Consider the following 18,518-nt stretch of genomic DNA (forward strand, 5'->3'; position numbering starts at 1 on the left):
GAAGTACAGTTCTGTTGCTTGGTGCAGAAAAAAGGGGTGTAAGAGCCCTGACAGGGTCCATAAGTCTTACTAGTTGAAAAAAGACACAGTGACAAGCAAAGATTGTAGAGAGGTCTTCTGTTTGGTGTTGTGTATGGGCGAAGAAGGTTAGTACCGGGGAGCTTTTATAATTCCATAGCAATTATCCAGTCAGATTAAAGTATGTTTTAATCTTTCATTGTATGTATAAGTGGAGTGTATTGTGCTTGATCCTTACCACAACAGGCTAATCCTGCCTGAGCTTTGGAAATCATCTGCTTATCTGTGAATTTCACTCTTAGTGATGGAGGCTCGACTGTGCTCCTGGGGTTCATGTTCTGAGTATCTAAACTCCTCACTTTTGTGTCAGCACACAGCATACCATGTGCTTCCATCTGTGGCATTATATATGACCCTGGCATGGATTTGTGTCTTTATTACATTATGTTAGAAATGCTTTGTAATTCTGCATCAGGTCAGCAGTCAGGACCTAGGCTCAGTTTCACCTCAACCCAGACATAGAAGGTCCATTTCATCCTATGGTGATTAGGTTGATCACTTTAGCCAACAACATTTCTTACTGTCTCTAAAACAAGCTAGGTTCCAACGCCTCACACTTATCTGTGAAATCTGGTGGATGAGGAAGCAAGTGGAGCTTACTGCTATTAGCTGAGTCATGGAAAAGGGAGCCTGTGAAGGTACAATGTGATGATGCTGTCACTGCAATAAAAAGAAGTTCCTTAGTGTTGTGATTCTTGTCAAGTTGGTAACAGCTATTCAAAGAACATAAGAGCAGTTAACACTCCTTGAAGTGATTGAAGATGATTTGGTGGGAAATTGGGTGGAGGTGCATACTGGCTTAATATTTTTTCATTTGCATATTAAAAAGTCATCTATATGGTAAATACCTCATGGTTTGGAATGGCATTTTGCAGAAACTCCATTGCATAACTTAATTTGTGCCTGTTGATCTGAAAATGACTGGTTCTTTACCTCAAACAGAGTTCAGTGATGTTCACAGTGTTTCGACCTCTATCTAGTTGTTATCTCCTTCCTCTTTTCCAGCAGTGTATGCTGGCAGAGCACCAGCTCTCTCCGGAGATGTCATAAGCTTCAGTACCACTTAGAAGTAGTGACTTTGGGAGTAGAGTTTTGTCCCCTTTGCACACAGTGCAACAATGTTTAAAACCCCCTTCTGTGCATCCTCAAAGCTCGATAATCAAGATGCTGGCAACAGCTTTGCAAGCCTAGAATGTCAGTAACCCACTAGGAAGTTAGTAACTTCTCTAACTTGGCTCTCTTATTCTTCCCTGCCTGGCATGAACATTTGTTTTAAGATGTCTCACAAGCCCTGGGATACTTCCAAAAACATGTGTTTCACGGTGGGAGTTGATGAAATTCCTGCATGTTTCTTTCTATTTCAAATGTACCTGTGCATATTTGACTGTGAGTCTAGGCTGATGCTATTGGCAAGGAGATAATTGTTACAATATATGTACTTAGTGTCCCACAAATTTAAAGGACTTTTTGTAACCTTGTGGGAAGGTTAGTGTATCTACTGTGTGTCACACCCCCTTGAAACTTGGGAGGGGTAAATCCCAGGGTGAAGGGGAGGGGAGTTGGGGATGGGGACAGGAGGGAGGGAGGATGTCACTGTTTTGCTGTGTCCTATGAAATCTGTCAGGCTTTAACTGGAGCTGAAATAATGAAAAACCATCCTCCAGGGTTTAGTTCATGTGTCTCAAAAAGTGTCAATGTGCCAAAGTAATATCCAAACAGCAATGCAGCCTGGAGCTGGACCACGTAGCAGCATGCAAATACTGCTGAGGGTTGAACGTGAGCAGCCCACTGGGAAGCATGAACTGGAAGGAGAGCTGGGTCAGGCTGGTCCCAAACCCAGTACTGAACCAGTATGGCACAACCATGCTTTGGAGTGCTAATAAACAGTTTGCACAGGCAGCTATTCCCATCCATCCACACCTGGCTGCAAACTTAGCCAGCAGTGGGCTGCTCCGGACATGCTTCTAGCAGCAGTTGGCACCCAGCTTTTTTCACCCCTCGTGTGTCAGTAGTTTATTCTGTGGAAAGCAGTAAATGGGATGCTCTGCCTGGTTCTCTATAGCTGTGGATATACCAGTGCTGCAAACTTGGGGCGTAAGCTTTGCTGCTGGTGATATAAAGGGTTGTGCAGAATCAGACTCGTACCTTATCTTCTGTTAGTTCCAGTTTAGAGTGCACATACAGAGGCAATTGAAGCAATGGAGCATGTGAAAGCATGTGAAAGCTGAGGGTACTTAGTTACCGTAGGAACAGGTCACTGTAGTGGAAATCTGTGCTGTCTGTCCCAAGCATTCTGGGTGCCTGTGTTGCTGTACTGGGCCCTGATTTGCAAAGGTGCTGTGTTCTGTCAGAGATGCCAGGTCCAGCGGGGAGCAGAGGTGTTTGACTTTCTCAGTTTTTCAGGCACCACCAGTCCATTATCGTACCCACCCAAGCCTTGCCTGGGTCAGCTTCAGCAATTTTTAATTCCATCAGCACTGTCTAGTAGACCTTCCCAAAGCTACATGCTCTGAGGTGCTTTGTTCCCCTGAGACTGCCTTGCAAAGGACAGTTCAGGATCAGTTCAATCATGTTGAGAATGGAAGATGTTGATGTTCTGGCTACCTGATCCAGACCTTTTTTATCTGTTTCCCCAGCACATAAACAGTGGTCTTCCATCACAGTGCAGGTGACATTTTAAAATACTTGTGACACTCTTGGATGCTGTGATGGCAAATGAAGGCTGGGAGTAGGGAAAGGGGAGGTGACTAATTCCCTTCCCTGTTAAGAGAACAAGTCAAGGACAACTGCCTGAAGAGACCTATCAGCTGCTTCTCTCCTTTTGTGTGCCAAGTGGCCTGTGGAGGTGAGGAGGGAACCAGTTTGCGGTTGCATAGCTGTGCATCGCCTGAAGCCCTTTCGTAAGGAGGCAAAGTAAGGGTTCTGCAAGTGCCTGATGTGGTGGTATTTCCAAGCTTTTGAGAGTGCTACTGCAATGTAAATGAGTGCCTGTTTCTTGTTGGGTGCTGGTTTTTTGTACATAACTCAGAAACGTCATCAGTATAGGTGGCACTTTATGATAGAAGGGGAACCAAACAGTGAGCTGTTTCCATGTGCAAAAGGGCTCCTGGTGCAGTGGCCAGGCTCACACGTCGGTGCAGCTCAGGAGAAGGGGGAGCAGAGGGAGTGAGCTGTTTGCTGCAGTCGGTTAGCAGAAAGATGCTGTGCGTGACTCCCAAGCAATTCCAGGTACCTGCTATGGTATAAAAAGGTGTAGGGAAGTTGTCTTCTCTGCTCTTAAGTTTTGGCAACTGCTGTGGCAACAATGGCTTTTATCCACAGCTCTTCACCATTGCCTAGAGAGGTACATGTTAAACTGCTAAAAATATCTCTGGTACTCAAATGGGTACTTACAATTTAGCAAGAAACCTCTTTGCTAGGCTGCAGATGAATCAGGGCATTTGTACCTGAACATGAAATGTGCCATTAGTCTGTTGCTTCAGCTGATCCCAACTACTCCTAAGTGTTGGACAGGCTTAAAGTGTAAGCAAGTTTTAGCCTCATGGTGAAGGATTAAAAATTAGTTACAAAGAAAAGATAAAAAAACACAGAAGGGGTAACAGTTAATACTCATGAGGCACAGAGCAGTGGCTTCTCTGAAGCTTATTTAAGAATAAATCTCCTCAAGAACAAAGTCTTCTGGAAAATCTACTGCTTAGACCCCTTTTAACCTTTTCTCAAGACGTAAATTGAATTGCAGTTATAAAACTGGCAGAACTCACACCAGAGGGTTTTTGGCTTTGCTCAGCACTTCATCTTGGGGTTTATTGGCATTGACAAGGCACCACCTATGCTGCATTCACATGTGATTAGGTTCCAGAGTCACTTGCACTGCAGCAATGTAACAAATTTTTCCACAGTGAATGAATCTCAAGTTTTCCTGTGCTTAAGTCTTTCCCAAAATCTAGTTACTTGAACTTTGCCCAGCTGTTTCTCATGGTTTATCCTGAAGTAAGTGGGACCTTTAGAGGCAGAACATAGGAGCGCATGCTCTGGGGTTTAAGGGCAGGCTTCAGTCAACATGCTGTGATGGAACATGGTTGGCTGGTTTTCCATGCCCCAAAATATCTCGAGAGGGATCTATGATGTATTTTTTTATGAAGTTTGAGAAGCTGATGTGGATTTAAAGGGAAAAATCTGGATTCTCCATCTTTCAGCCAGGCAGATGCATGTCATCAGTGGGAGATGCTGGCACTGTTCTGCAGGGTCAGTGTGACCTGCCAGGAGAGAGGAAGTTCTGAACAATGCAAATACTCTGTTTTCTGTGCAGTTTCCTCATTTTTTATTTGTTGTTTTTATTTGAATGGCTATTGAAAATTCTACAAGAAAATTTCTGGCGTGTGCTATGTCTATACTCACTAGTCAGGATAGTGGAGGTGCAAGGAGGAATGTGAAGTGCCTTCAGCATTCCAGAGTTCACATAGGTAAACAGAGGTTTTTTTAGAAATGTTTTTGTAATATAATGAATTCCTTTTTAAAAGTAAACTGGAATATTTGGTCTTCAAATAGAATCATAGAATCACTAAGGTTGGAAAAAATCTCTTGAAATCATTGAGTCCAACCTTTGACTGAACAACACCATGGAACTAAGTCATAGCACTAAGTGCCATGCCCAGTCATTTCTTGAACACTTCTAGGGCTTGTGATGACTCCACTCTTTCCTGGACAACCCATTCCAATGCCTGACCACCCTTTTAGTGAATTCTTCCTACTGCAGAAAAGCTCTGTTCCCCATATTGTTGGTGGCATATCTCTGTGAAATAGCCCAAATCAGTATGCTTTTACAGGCTTCCAGGGTGCCTTGTGGTGGGGTACCTTAACACCGTACCCATAGTATAGAGGGATTTTTGCATTCTTCATTCATTTCAGTAGGAGGTCTCGTGCATTTTCTGTGTCAGGCTAGTAGGAAATCCTAGCTGTAAGGTTCCCCCCAGTCTCTAGTGAAAGTGCTGTGGGGAAAAGATAGCATCAAGGATTTTCTGGGCCTCTCTAATAGAATCTCTGTGTCACTGTTCAGAAGTATCACCAGACTGGTGCCTGCCAACTATATTGTACTACTGGGATAACAAGAAGTATTTAGCCATCACAGAAGACATATCAGAGGTGAAACTGAGCAGTGTTCTCTGCCATGTGTAACAGTTTTTCTCCTTGGTTTAAGTAGTTTAATTTAGTGAGTGTTCATTGGTAGAAGTCTGCCTGCGTGTCATATATATTGTGTAACAGGTGTCTTCCTCTGAGATGTCCTTCATGATGCTTTCTTTTTTTACAGATTGTCCCCAGCCACCACAACCTGAGAATGGAGGCTATAAATGCCACCCTAGCCCCTGCAACAACCCTCTGACTTCAGGCAGTGTCATAGAGTATCTGTGTGTCGAAGGCTACATGCTGAAAGGAGATTATAAGTACTTGACTTGCAAGAATGGAGAATGGAACCCAGCCATGGAAGTCAGCTGCAGGCTCAGCCCAGGTGAGTGCTCCCTGACTCTAGAATTGCCCTTACATTGACTTCAGATTATCCCTAAATGCTTAGTCAGTGTGACACTGACGAAGTCCATGTGGCTGTCTCGTGTTGCTCCAACGATTTCATAAACACAGCTCACAGTCACAGCTCTTTATTAAAAATGTCTCTTCAGTAGCAGCCCATCAAATGCAGATAATACAAGGAAACAACCCATGGAAAAGAGTATAAAGGAGGCGACTTGTTACTTATGTATAGCCTTTTATTTTGATGGCTGTCATCCCAGAAAGGGGGGAAGCCCTAATTGAAGCATTTTGCATGCTGTCTGGTTTTGCTTGTGGGTTTGATGGTACATCTCCCTTAGTGGTGTACCTGTCTGTCCACATGTGCACATGTATGTGCGTATGTAGAGTTGATCTTCTGTGCAAACAGGTTAAGTAACTGTTGGCTTCTTGTGGCAAAGAGCTCGATGGTGCTGCTTTTCACTGCACTGGCAGGAAAGGACATTGCTGGCAAATGATTTCTGCTTCTCTCCAGATGGAAGTGGACAGCTTTTATTTTGTCTTTCTCTCGAAGCTGAACAGGAATGCCTCCATCAAAGGAGGAAAGCAAAAAGGTTTGCAGGAAAACGTTCATAACGTTCATCATACTACTCTTAGTTTTCCTATGACTCTTTTGGTTTTAAAAGTGGACATAATGGGTAAAGGGAGAACTCCCTCCCCTCTACAAATTTAGCTGTTCATAGAGCCTTACTTTTCAATCATCCTGAGTCAGCAAGATGTACACTCTGGAATTAAGTCTCGTAATACATAAAGCAAAATGTGTTAGCTTAATTGGAGGAAACAGAGAAGTACTTTCTTCAAGCTCTTTATGGAACTCACTGCATATCTGATCTCTGGAATATCCTGTCCTGTCCCAAAGACACTGCCTTCTCAGTGTCTCTGCCACAGCCACTCCAATAGCCCCTTGCTATGATGTGTAAGGAAGGGATCTGGGAGTTTACCTGGCAGCGACTAGATCCTGAAGGGGCTTTTCAAATTTGATATAAGCTTCCTTTCCACAGTGATTCTCCCTTCCCCTTGCTGAACCCGGGCTGGAGAAAAAAGCTGTGCTGTTGCAAGTAGTGTTCCTTGGGGGGGCACTCCTGCATGATGGCACTTGGTCTAGTTGAAGAATTGTGTTGTGATGAGCAGAAATCCCTCAATTTCTTTAGCATCTGGAAGAGCCAGTGGCCTTACCAAAAATATGGTGCATCAAACATCTGACTCAGAGAAAAAGCCATTGCTTTCACAACATAAGTTTTGAATCAAAGGGTCAGGGTCAGAGATAGCTGAGTCTTAACTAGTGGGTGTCATTCACAGAGCTAAAAGGAGAAGAAGGTGGGAGACACTAGAAAGAAAGACTGTAGGTCTTAAAATGATTGGTAAGGGTAAGATTCCACCTGCTCCATACAGAATAAATGAAATCCCTAGCAGTAATCACATGTTTTGTGTAGCTCTGAGCCTGTCAGTCCCAGAGCCTTTTGGCAGATTATTATATGAGTTAGTGAGCATCTTTTCAGCATATGAGATGGTGAATGCTCTGGAGTGTACCCTGGGTAGTGAACAATTTAACAGCATCACGTACTGATGCTGAAAATGAGCATCTCTATTTGCCTACCCTCATTCTTGTTGGCATACTCAAAGTACCCTGAATAATGCTGAAAATTAAAATCCTTACTCAACCCTATTTGCTATAGGGAAAAATGTGCCAGTCACTAGTTTTTTTTTCCCTGGTCAAGCTACTTCTAAAAAATTTCAGAGAAGTAAGTTCGAAACAACAAAGCCAGTAGGTTTCACCCCAAGGGACGATGCAGAAAATTTCACACTGGCTTCCCAGCTTAAATGCCTGTTTTGGGCACAGATTTCAGGCTGTAGGCTTAAAAACAATGGTTCCCCAGCTTTTTTTTTCTTTCTGTTTACCTATTGCTCTTCCTCTCATCCCTCCTTGCATGGGTCTTGAATTCCCTCTGCAGTTTGAGACCTGTGCTGCTGAAGACTGTGTTGAATGTAGAAAAGAGAAATTGCATAAATGGGAATGTCCTGAATGTGAAATGGACAATAGAATTTGCTGATGAGTAGGTGAGGTTTTTAAGATCTCTACCAAAGACCTAAATTAGGGACAGAAGCAACACATACAGACAGTTATTTCCTCTAGGGAGGTGAAAGGACTAGTGTAGTCTTCTAGGCATGACATGCAGTGCTCAGTAATACCTCTAGGCCATTCTCACTGCTCCCAGTTTATTCCTGTACAGGTCTTTTAAAAGCCAAATTAGTTCCCACACAGTACAGCTGCAGAAGGGTAGGAAGGAGTCATGTCAGCAGGGCACATGTGTCCAACACTGAAAGCTCAGCATTCTGAAGCAACATCTGCCTTCCCTCTCTGTTCTCTTGCATATGTTTGTGTGAGAGAGAAACTGAATACTTGCTGTGTCTTAATTATACCCAGCCAGGTGACTTCCACTCTCCTTTGTGAGGCTGTTTTATTAGTCAAGAAAAAGTGTTATTTGGAACTTTTTCTGTTGTTTGGCCTAAAATTTCCTGCTTATTGTGTTAGACAATTATTGGCCTTGGGGTGACATCAGGACATTTTTTTAGCTTTTGCTCAGCCAGATCTATATATAACATGACCCTTAGCACCATCTGTCAGTTCCCATGGCCTGCTTGCACTGCTTTTCTGTTAGCCCTGTTTTTCCAAGGGAAAAACATGTGCGTGTGTTATTTTAGGTTCCCTCTACAGAGAGGTGTCAGCTGGAGATCTGAACTGAGATAGCTGGTGTGCCTTGACTATATAGGAAACTTGGGCTCCTCACATGTGCCCCCAGGTGTAACTCCTGAGAGCAGGCAGTGTGGATGTTTTTCCTTCTCTATGGCAGTTATTTAAGGGAGTGGATCATTTTACCTTGTGTTCCCCTTGGTTTTGTAGAAAAGGACTCTCCTCCGACAATTGGAGTACCCACGCTATCCATTGTAGCCTCCACAGCAAGCTCTGTCGCCCTGATTCTGCTGTTAGTTGTGCTGTTTGTTTTGCTGCAGCCAAAGCTGAAGTCGTTCCATCATAGCAGGTAAGTGTAGCTGGGGTTTGGAGGGGCTCAGAGGCACCTGTTTCTTTGCAGCAGAAACTCATTAAAGTATTTGAGTCAGGCCTTTGTTATCCAGCAACTTACCCTCTTGCTTCTTTGTTCCTATTTTATTTACCTGAGTGACACCTCTGCCCCATCGTACTGGACTTATCTTACCATACTGCTGGTCCAGCAGTAGTCTGAAATGCTGGTCTGCGATACTCACCTGCAGTACCCATTCTTATATTCCACCCAAGGGGTGGCTTCCCTGTGCTTTTCCCTTGTCTCTGAATGGAAAAGGTTATGATCCTTATTAGCCTGGCTATAGATCAGTCTGCTGCCTCTTCTAGCCTTGGATAGCTACTGAAGTATATGTCTGGGTATATATATCTGCATCTCCCCTGGTCTATTTGAGGTCCTATGGACGTGAATTCAGGCAGTACTGCTCATTAGATACACGTGCAAGTCTGCCATCCTTCCCTGCTGTGGGAGGAGAACCTTCTGGGTTTGTGGATGAGGGGAGGCATGCAGCCATAACACTGCTGATGGCTGAGGTCAGCAAAGCCCCTATGGACACTCCAGCAGCGGGGAAGTTGAGAGGTGGGGCCCTGGAGTCTGCCCTTTTCTGGAAAAAATCCAAATCACTGGAAAAGAAGAATGTACTCTCAGGCCTCTGCCTCATGAGGTTTGGTGATTCATGATGTGCTAGAGCTGTCTTCCCCACCCTGCCAGACATAATCTTGCCAGCAGCAGAGGCGGCAGAACAGACAGTGCTGGGCATTGTGGAATAAAGCAGTGTACCAAGCTGGAATCAACAGTGGTCAGAGCACTTTGCCAACAGCACAAGGCTCTGACTCATGATCTTTGTCAAATTCAGCTATGAAGGTAGGTGAGGGTGGAAGCATTGTAACCTTTTCAGCTCTTGCTGCTAAATCCATTGGGTGCTGTGAATTACAGCCCCTGCTTTTTTTTAATGTCAATTCACAGTAGACCTGCAAGACTATACTTGCTTGACCTTGTTAAACCACCATTCATATTTGTCTGTTCTCCCCTCAGTAAGTCAATGGTGAGAATTAGAGTTCTGCTGTGGGAGGTTACTGGAGTTCTTGTTAACATATGTATAATAAGATAAATGCTCAACTTGATTTATTTTTTCTCCTCCCCCCCTGTTTGTTTCTTTTTTTGAGGCGAGACCAAGGTGTGTCCGGAGATCAGGTATCTATCATGGTGGATGGTGTCCAAGTGGCCTTGCCGTCCTATGAAGAAGCAGTGTATGGCAGCACAGGCAACTGCATTCCACCCTCAGACTCCCGGGTGCAAATCGTGCTCTCGGAGGGAGCTGGACAGAATGGACCCAGAGAGATGCAGCAGCCGGACCAAGGGGCTTGCAATAGCTTTGAAAGAGAAGATGAAGCCCCTGGACGTTCTGGACTCTGTGAAGCCAGTAGCTCTCAGCGCTCTGAAACTGTTCTTGTGCATCAGGCTGCTACCTCTTCCTGGGTAGCCGGCATGGCTAGCAGTGGACCTGTACACAAAGAGGTCCAAGATTCAGAAAGCAGCGACATACAGAGCCTTTTATCACTCACTTCCTCTGAGGAATACACAGATGGTACGTGTCTTGGGCAAGAAACACTAAATGAGAGTGCTTACTTTTAAGAGTAGGTTCTGCAGTTGAGTACCTAGGAATGACCCTATATGCGTCTGCCACTGGAGCAGCTTTTGAAAAGAAGTGTCCCGGTCTCCATGGCATATTTCACAACTTAGACATATAAGCAGTATTTATTATCTTTCTTTGAAGAATTCGGTGTTCTCAGACTGGGAGACCAGGGTAGTCTGAGAAAAATTGTCTACTGCTCACTCTTGTTTTAGCAAAGGTTTTGCAGAGAAATTCAGCCTCCAGCATCATAGTGCAAAAGCAGTAAAATAACTGTGTGGAAACCAAGTTGGTGGGAATGGGAGGACATACTTGGAATACAAACCCTTTGTGATGTTTGGGTTTCATTTTTAGACTGTTTTAGTAAGCAGCTTCCTGCCACAGTGCATACAGTGTTACAGCCTTAGCAGGCAAGAAGACATAAAAGGGATGTGCTTGTACTTATTGTACAGGCTGAGGGGCAAGTCTGTTAAACAGTCAGTACATCCTACTTTCCTCACTTCTGTGCTGCCACGAAGGAGTGGCTTTGCAGTGCCAGAGCTGATGTGAAGGTGTAGCTTCTGCAGACGCTGCTGTGTCTTAGGCAAGAAATGTAACTGGCTTGTAGATAGCTCAGGGCAGAACTTCCCTTTTCCATGGTGTCAAGCCCTATAGCCATAGTAATGCCATCTGGAACCCTGGCACTAAAACCAGTTAAAGGGTATTTCTGCTTAAGGGCAGAAATAACAACATATTCTAAGATGGGCATTAAACCTCAAGTGCATAAGCAGCAGAAATCCCAACTGTGAAGCTTAACGGAAAATGTCTGCAGTGTAGAAACTAAAGGATGTTTCTTGTGTCCCTATGTCATTTTTATCTCTGCTTGGAAACATGTATTGCTTCTAAGGCTTTTTGTGCAGTAGCAGATTGCCCCTTCCAGCAGACCACCGTAAAACTAGTGCTTGTGGCTCAGAGGTGAGGAAGCTGCAGCTATGGGAAGAGTTTGCATTTCCTCAAGTTAGATAAGGGCAGGTGTGATCCTTCTATTTCCAACCATCCTTGTCACAGTAAGAAACATATCTTTGGCATTTTAAGGACTATAAGATTGATAAGGTCATGGGAAAGAGAGAAACTGTCATTCTTAAGGGAAGTTATTACCTTCCCTTAAGCAACATGATGAGGCTTTACTGAGGATATTGTATGTTGTTGTGGGAACCCCCAGTTCAAGAGATATGTGAAGAAACTGGGCAGGCTGTGTTGGGATCCTGCCAAGATAGCAAAGAGCTTGTGGGGGGTGACTGAGGGAACTGGGTTCATTTCATCTGGTGAAGAAGCAGCTGAGGGCCAAACCAACGATTAATTACAATTACTTAATGGAGAGTTGGAAAGACTGTGGAGCTAAGCTCTTCTCAGGCAGATGATATAACATGGGGCAATGGCTACAAACTGTAACTTGACAGATTCACATTCGGTATTAAGAAAATATTTTGTGCTAGTAATGCAGGACCAGATGGACACCCAGTGTGGTGATGGAGTCTCTGTCCTTAGCGTTTGTCCAGGCTGGAGCTGGTGATAATCTCATTCACAGGGGCAGCTTGGAGCAGAGTCCTCCATAGTTCCCTTCTGCTGTGTTGTGATGACAGGGAGACCACTGCATTATCATGTTATGGAAGTGGGAGCCTCTCTTGCTTTCAACAGTAGTTTTTCTGGTGTGTGTTGAAACTGCAGAAGTTTGACTTTTTTTTTTTTTTTCTCTCCCTACCATTCAGATATTCCATTGTTAAAGGAAGCATGAGGTCTGCTGTGTTTGTCTAGCCTTCTCCATCTTGGATTTCTTCCTCCTCCCCTGCCCCTGCCTTTGGGACAGAAGCACTCCGTGCGGTCTTCCCTGTCCTCGCGAGCTGTACCCTGGATACCTCCAAGAAGAGATGCCCTCAGCTGAAGATCCAAAGGATGTCGCCAGGTTGCCTCCTGGATGCACCAGTGGAGTTGGTGCAGCGCTGGCTTCCCCATTCCATCAGCATCAGGGGCTCAAGGAACAAGTACATTTGAGCTTTCCTCTCCTCTTCCCCAGCCAGATGTTTGACAGCAGTCTCTGAAGAGCTGCTCTTTTCTTGTGCCTTTCTCTTTCTCACACCGGCTTGTTGCAGCTTATCAGCCTTTCTAGCCCTTCTGCTGCCCAGAGAGCAGGGGGTAAACCCGCTTGCTCGCTGGGTGCAGACACAGTTTAAATATACGTATATATGTTATATAGGCTCTTCTTCCAGTATCCTCTTTGTGATAGGGGAGGAGAAAACGCCTCACTGGGACTGAAGTGAGGCTTGGGAGGGATCCCAGTTAAGGGGCAGGTTGTCATGTCTAGAAGCGCCTCAAATGAGATGGGCTGTGTGACAACTTAGCCATGCAATAACAGTTCACTGAGAATTGCTAGAGTGCTGAAGGCTAAGAAGTCCAACATGTAGGAATACCCTCTGTCCCCATCTCTGCAGAAGTCCATTTCTGAAAATTACTTTTGTCTTCTCCTTCCTTCTCTACAGGTGTAGCACACTGGGAGTGGTTCAGGTCTTTGAAAATGTTAAGAGAAAAAAAAATGCCTGTAGGTAGCAAATATCTAGTGCCATTGGTGCAATCCCAAATTCCCTTTGCAGCCACAGTAGGTACTTTGGTACTTGAGGTGGTAGTTGCCATCTCAGAGGCTAGTGTGTCTTCCTAGCTTCATACAGCAAGGGTCTGCTGTTTTATCCTATAGGGCTCCAGTGGGCCCAGGGAAGGGCTCCTTCCTTGTGGCTAGGGGTAAGCAGCATTTGTAAAGTCTCTCCTAAATATAGTGCCAGCTGGTTGGTGTGAGGGAGGGTTGACTACATTAACTCCTAGGGCTAGAGGACACCATAGCTTATTCCTGAACCTAAATTTTAAGGATTGTTTTTACGTTCTGGTAGTAGGGAAAAGAAAATTCAAAAATATGTATACCTCTGCCACTCCCACCCCACCCCCCTGGTTATCTGCAGCAGGTCGGAATATCCTGATTGCTGTTAACAAGACTGTTTCTGCATGAAGCCACATTTGTCTGGGGTATGTGGTACAATCACAAAAGCATTGTGGTGGTTGTAAGGTTCTTCACTGGGGAGGTCTGAACTCTGTACCATGAGATTGGTTTCAGCAAGAAGAGTTGGCTTCTTAGATGTACCTTGTCATAATTGTCTTGAAGTAACCAGGGAAGTGTTTGCCCTGTGAGAAGCTCCTAAATTTTTGAGTTGAAGGAGCAAAATGTCATGGCCTTACACATTGTGTGGTAATATACAGGTAAATAGGGATGCTGTCTTTGCTGCTTTGATTTTGGTTTACAATCTTTACCATCCTCATTGTTGTTGCTACAAGAACAAACCATTACAGCACTTGACAAAAGTGACAGAACATCTTTACCTATAAAGTCACTGTGCTTAGCTCCAGTTCCTGGAAATGGGGATTGGCCATAGTATCCAGCTAGGTGTCTGCTGTTCCTCTTCCCAAATAGCTTTTATATCCCAGGACACATGGGACAGTGGATGTGTGCTTGTGGATGGAAGAATCCTTTTTCCCTATCCTTATTACAGAGGGATGTTAATTTAAAAATACAGTATTTTAAACTTTTCCCTATTGCTCATGTTACCTTGCATTAACACAAGGATTTGATAAATCCCATTTGGGTGGTTTAGGTATTTTTTGTTCAGTTTGGATGGTGAAAATCCCATGTCATTTTACAGTGGGCTGTGGTGTCTCAGCTTCAAGCACTGTAGAGGTCAAATGTTGTTTACACATCTGCTAATGGAATTTTAGAAAATAAGCATGGGAATGATTGTATTTAGGTTTTTTACTCCTATGTTGAAAATGGTCTAAGCTTGAGCAAATTCTCATTCATTGGTTTATCAGGGCAGATGGAGGGATTGAGCGAGAGTAGTGGTAAGGAAGTGTGGAGGAAAGACTATGTGACTTCTTTCCTGCTGCCTAGCCGGCTCAGCGCAGGAGTTTCTCTTTATGCATTTAAGGTCCTGTCTGCTCAAACTGACCCTCAGCAATTCAAGGTATAGAAGTTGGAAATGTGCTACCTTCCTGCAAGAGGCAGTGCTTTAACACAGTGTTAGCACTAGATTGGTGGGAGAAGGTGGAAGCTGATCCCAAGGCCTGGCCTTGATCTGGACGAGCACTTGCACTGTCAGCAGGAAACACATATTGTGTGGCCCTGCCTCCTCTCTGCTGTTGTAAAGGAAGCAGCTCCCAGCTTGGGAGAGAAAATTCAATTTGGGTGGGGAAGAAAAGGAAGCAAGCTGCACAAGTAGGGAGTGCTTCAATTTTGTTTCATTTATAAAAATTGTTGGAAATGGCTTTTCTAAGGAGCGGGGGAAATACGAAGGTGGAGAGAAATATGCAAGTGTAGCTCTTGTGATCAGGCATAAACAGACAGCTTGTGTTGGCTTGGTGAGCAGCTCCCAGGCCAGTCTCTGCTGTGCTGCCTGCTAACACCATCTGATGATTCCAGCTTCTGCAGAAGAGCTCTGTCCCCTGCAGTAACACTTGTGGGAACAGGCCCCATGGACCTGTGCAAGCCAGAACATGGAAAACAGTTTGGGGGCATCACCTTGCTCTTGTCCACATCCTCAGCTTCGTATAAAATGAGGTAAAACAGCTGGGGAGGAACCCGAGAGATGTCTGACAGTTTTTTCAAGGCCATAGGAGAGCAAGGCCTCGCTTTACTGATTATCAAGTGATCATTACTTATTCATGTTTGTTTAATTCTGCAGAAGCTGAAGGATTGGGAAGTGTTTTGGGCAGAGATGTAGGAAAACCCACATTGCACAGTCCTGTCTTTACTTTTGGGAGCAAGGGCTGAAGCTTAAAGATCCCTCAGATGTGAACTCTGCTCTGTCTCAGGAGTGTTCATCATCTCTGAGCAAAGAATGTGTTCTCTTCGGATTTTGCCAAAGGTAGATGTGTCCTAGATCTCAGTGTGGTGGATGGGGAGCACAGGGGCTCAGCCTTGCAAGATTTGACACAGTAAATTTTTTTTTCTTTTTTTTCTTGATGGGGCCACAGTCTCTGCACCCTTTCTTCCCCCACCCATATCTGACAAAACATTTCAAAGGGAGGCATTTTTACTTACTTAACACTCCCAACATAATCATCTCATGCTCTGTCATACATGCTGGATCCTGTGATATTCAAGAACATTGAAACGATTTAATTTTATTTGGAAAAATAAAAATAGCACTTATTTTAAAGGTTTCTGTTGGTTTTGGAGTCTGATAGGTTGGGGGAAAAAGGGCATTTCAGAAATTCAGGATATTACGTGCAATAGAAAAATGTTCTTGCTCCCTTTCAGTTGCATAGTTTTTGGAAAAATAAATGCAACCTACTGCAGTGCTTACAGCCCAAGTGTTGCAGAACTGGACCAGCCTGAGAGAGCCAGAAAGTGAAGCTGGCAGAGATCCATGGGGAAGTGGGACAGTCTCCTGTCAGGATCTGCATCATGAAGCTCACCTGAAAGGATGAGACAGCTAGAATTGTCAGAGCCTCCTGTCACCTTGAAGGGTGTCAGCAGCACTGGTTGAGAGAGTGGGGTGTTTGTTGTTTTAAATAGCTTGCATCTCCCCACCATTAACTGCAGAAGAGGTAAAAATGAAGTCAGGAGGAGAGATGTGCTGCAGCATGTGAGCCTGTGGAGTTGCTGCCGAGTTAAAACTTCAGGAGTTTGAGAGTGAGAAGAGCTTAATGCATTTTTATTCTTAACCACCAGGGAAGTTGCTGTGTAGCAGAATCCTTACTCAGCAAGCAGGCTGCTTTTCACCCCTTGGACATCTCCCTGGTGGTTTCTCCTTGGCCTTTCAGCTCCAGTATGGTGAATAGTTTAATGCATCTGCAGCCTTTATTTGGCCTTTCAGTGTGTGGAGAACTCAGGTGTGTTAGGAAGAACTGTTCCACATGTTTTGGGAGGAAATATCCTAAGGTGCTCCCAGAGGTGGGTGGCTGGGGTCGATACTGAGGAGTGGGGCTAAGAGAGCAACAGGCTCGGCCATTGGAAATAATCTGGTATGGTTAGGTCAAAAAGGAATGTAAGGAGACTAAGGAAGAGCTGTACTGAAAACAGAGGTATGCTGCAGGCTGATGAGCTAATGCAATCACAACCAGGTTTTAAGGAAGCTTGTGCTTTGTTAGATGATTTAGCATACACCAGCACGCTTGCTGTATAAGGAAAATTAATGTTCAACTGTTTGGACACACTGAGATGTCCTTGCTGACCTTTTTAGAACGTATTTGCAAACGTGGTTTTACTGTTCTGATAGCAGTTTTAAAAAAAACCTGCCTTATTACTCTATCCAGATAACTATTTAAATAAATTTCACTTTGGTTTTTTGTATATAAAGGCAATAAATCCCATTCATTTTGCACATCCTGCCTCACCCCATCCTCACCCTTCAGCCCTTACCAGGGAACGGCAGATTGAATTTGCTCTTTGTGAAAACCTTTGTTTGCAGAAGGACTTCACTAGAAAACATTTACTGTCTATGATATGCTATGAAAGTGCAAAGAGGTTTCCTAGAGCAGGCTTCATTTTTAAGATGTATTTTTATACAGGAAATAAGCCTTTTTCCAGTCCTACCACACCAGGACAGAGCATGCCACTTCCCATACTTCAGGGACCTGTGATCAGCACTGCTTCCAAACTTGACCCTCTGCAGATGATGTTCAGATCTCTGTACCCACCAGAATGTGTTCTACTGATGCTCTGCATATGCTTTCCATAAGCTGTGCTTTTGCTTCTGTCCTCGAGTGAGCAAGAACAGAGGCAACTGAGTTGTGCTGGAAAATGTTTTAGTTCAGATTCTCAAATTTGCTTTCTTCCAAAAGAAAACAAAGTGAAGTTATCTGTGAAGCAGATGTCCTGTGACGTGGTGGGTAGACTGCTGGTAGTTGCTGATGCAAGTGCAAGGGGAGCTTGATTGCCTTTGTGCATTAATCCTTTCTTCTCTCCTGTATGTGTTTTCTTTTTATCTGAATTGCACCACTATGGAATTATTTGCAGAATGGTACTCCATATATATGTGGGACTTCAAACCATAATTGATGCTGTGCAGGATGTCACTCAATTGATTTTATTTTGCTTTATTTTATATGTATTTTCTGGTATCCTGTACATTGCAGTGGGTGTGAAGATAGTATTTTAATATTTGTACAAAGTTTAATTTAATTGTTCTATGTATATAACTGCATTTCTAAATTAAAAAAAATTCTTTTGAAGTGAAGCTATAATTTCTTGTGGGCTTTTTTTTAGCTGTTTAAGCCTTGTGGACTGGAAATCTAGCAGACCGTTAATTATATTATATTACATTACATTATATAAATATATTATATTAATTATATATTACAGCAGTGCAGTGCCTTCCATGGGAAGATCAGGATGAAGGTAAAGCTAGGGATGCTCAAAGGGCTTGGGGGAGGGAGGTACAGAGTGGGCACAGTCTTAGAAGGATCATCTGTTTCCAAATTCAGAAGCAAAGGCTGCCCTGGGTGTGCTTGCATGGAGGAACTGTATGAGGAATGAAGCCAGGCTGGTTCAAGGGCTGTTCTGGGAGGGCTGTGGTCACTCGAGTGCCACCTGGACCTGTTGTCTTGTCATTGGTGAGGCCCTTGGGAACAGTAAGACAAGGGAGGCTGGCCAAGTTGTTAATGATGGGAAAGGGCAGAGGTAGAAAGGTTTAAAGAGGTCATGTATGGTATCAATGGATTTCAGAGAGGAAGAAGGGGTAAATATAAATGGCTAATAATATTGGAGTCTATATAAGGAGAACAGTATGTATAGGAAGAGAATGCTATTTTTTGAGAGAAGATGGCTCTCACTGGGGAAATAATAATCCCAAGTGAGCAGGATAGTATAGGAGACATTAGAGAGATCTTACAAATACATGGGTCTAGACGGTGCATGTCTGAATGCAGAGGTGAGGTTGGGTGCAGGCTGTACTCTTTTCTGGGTAGTTGTGCTGCACTGGGAGGATGGCAGAAGCAGAAAATGCAGAGGAACAGACATCCATTGTTCTATTAGTGCGATATACAGTCCATTGCTATTGTTTGTCATTAATGTTTGCTTTGCTTCAAAGACCTAAGGTAATATTGCTCTTTTAGGCAAGTGTACTAATCAATGTTCCTTTCTTTTAATGAAATCTATTGGTAGTGTTAAT

General features: G+C 43.9%; 1 protein-coding gene across 7 annotated transcripts in view; it reads left to right on the forward strand.

Annotated features, from left to right (window-relative positions):
* SUSD6 (sushi domain containing 6) overlaps positions 1-17,585 on the forward strand; it is a 114,389-nt gene extending 96,804 nt beyond the window's left edge. For all 7 annotated transcript variants that reach the window (XM_027642557.1, XM_027642552.1, XM_027642559.1 and 4 more), the window contains 4 exons: positions 5,387-5,584; positions 8,540-8,678; positions 9,863-10,284; positions 12,078-17,585. In XM_027642557.1, the coding sequence (XP_027498358.1) occupies positions 5,387-5,584; positions 8,540-8,678; positions 9,863-10,284; positions 12,078-12,103 (785 nt within the window). In that variant the 3' untranslated portion in view covers positions 12,104-17,585. The remainder of the gene's footprint in view (positions 1-5,386; positions 5,585-8,539; positions 8,679-9,862; positions 10,285-12,077) is intronic.
* Positions 17,586-18,518: the final 933 nt, after the last annotated feature.

Source organism: Corapipo altera, unplaced genomic scaffold, assembly GCF_003945725.1.
Source record: "Corapipo altera isolate COAL_440 unplaced genomic scaffold, ASM394572v1 23b, whole genome shotgun sequence".
Classification (NCBI taxonomy): domain Eukaryota; kingdom Metazoa; phylum Chordata; class Aves; order Passeriformes; family Pipridae; genus Corapipo; species Corapipo altera.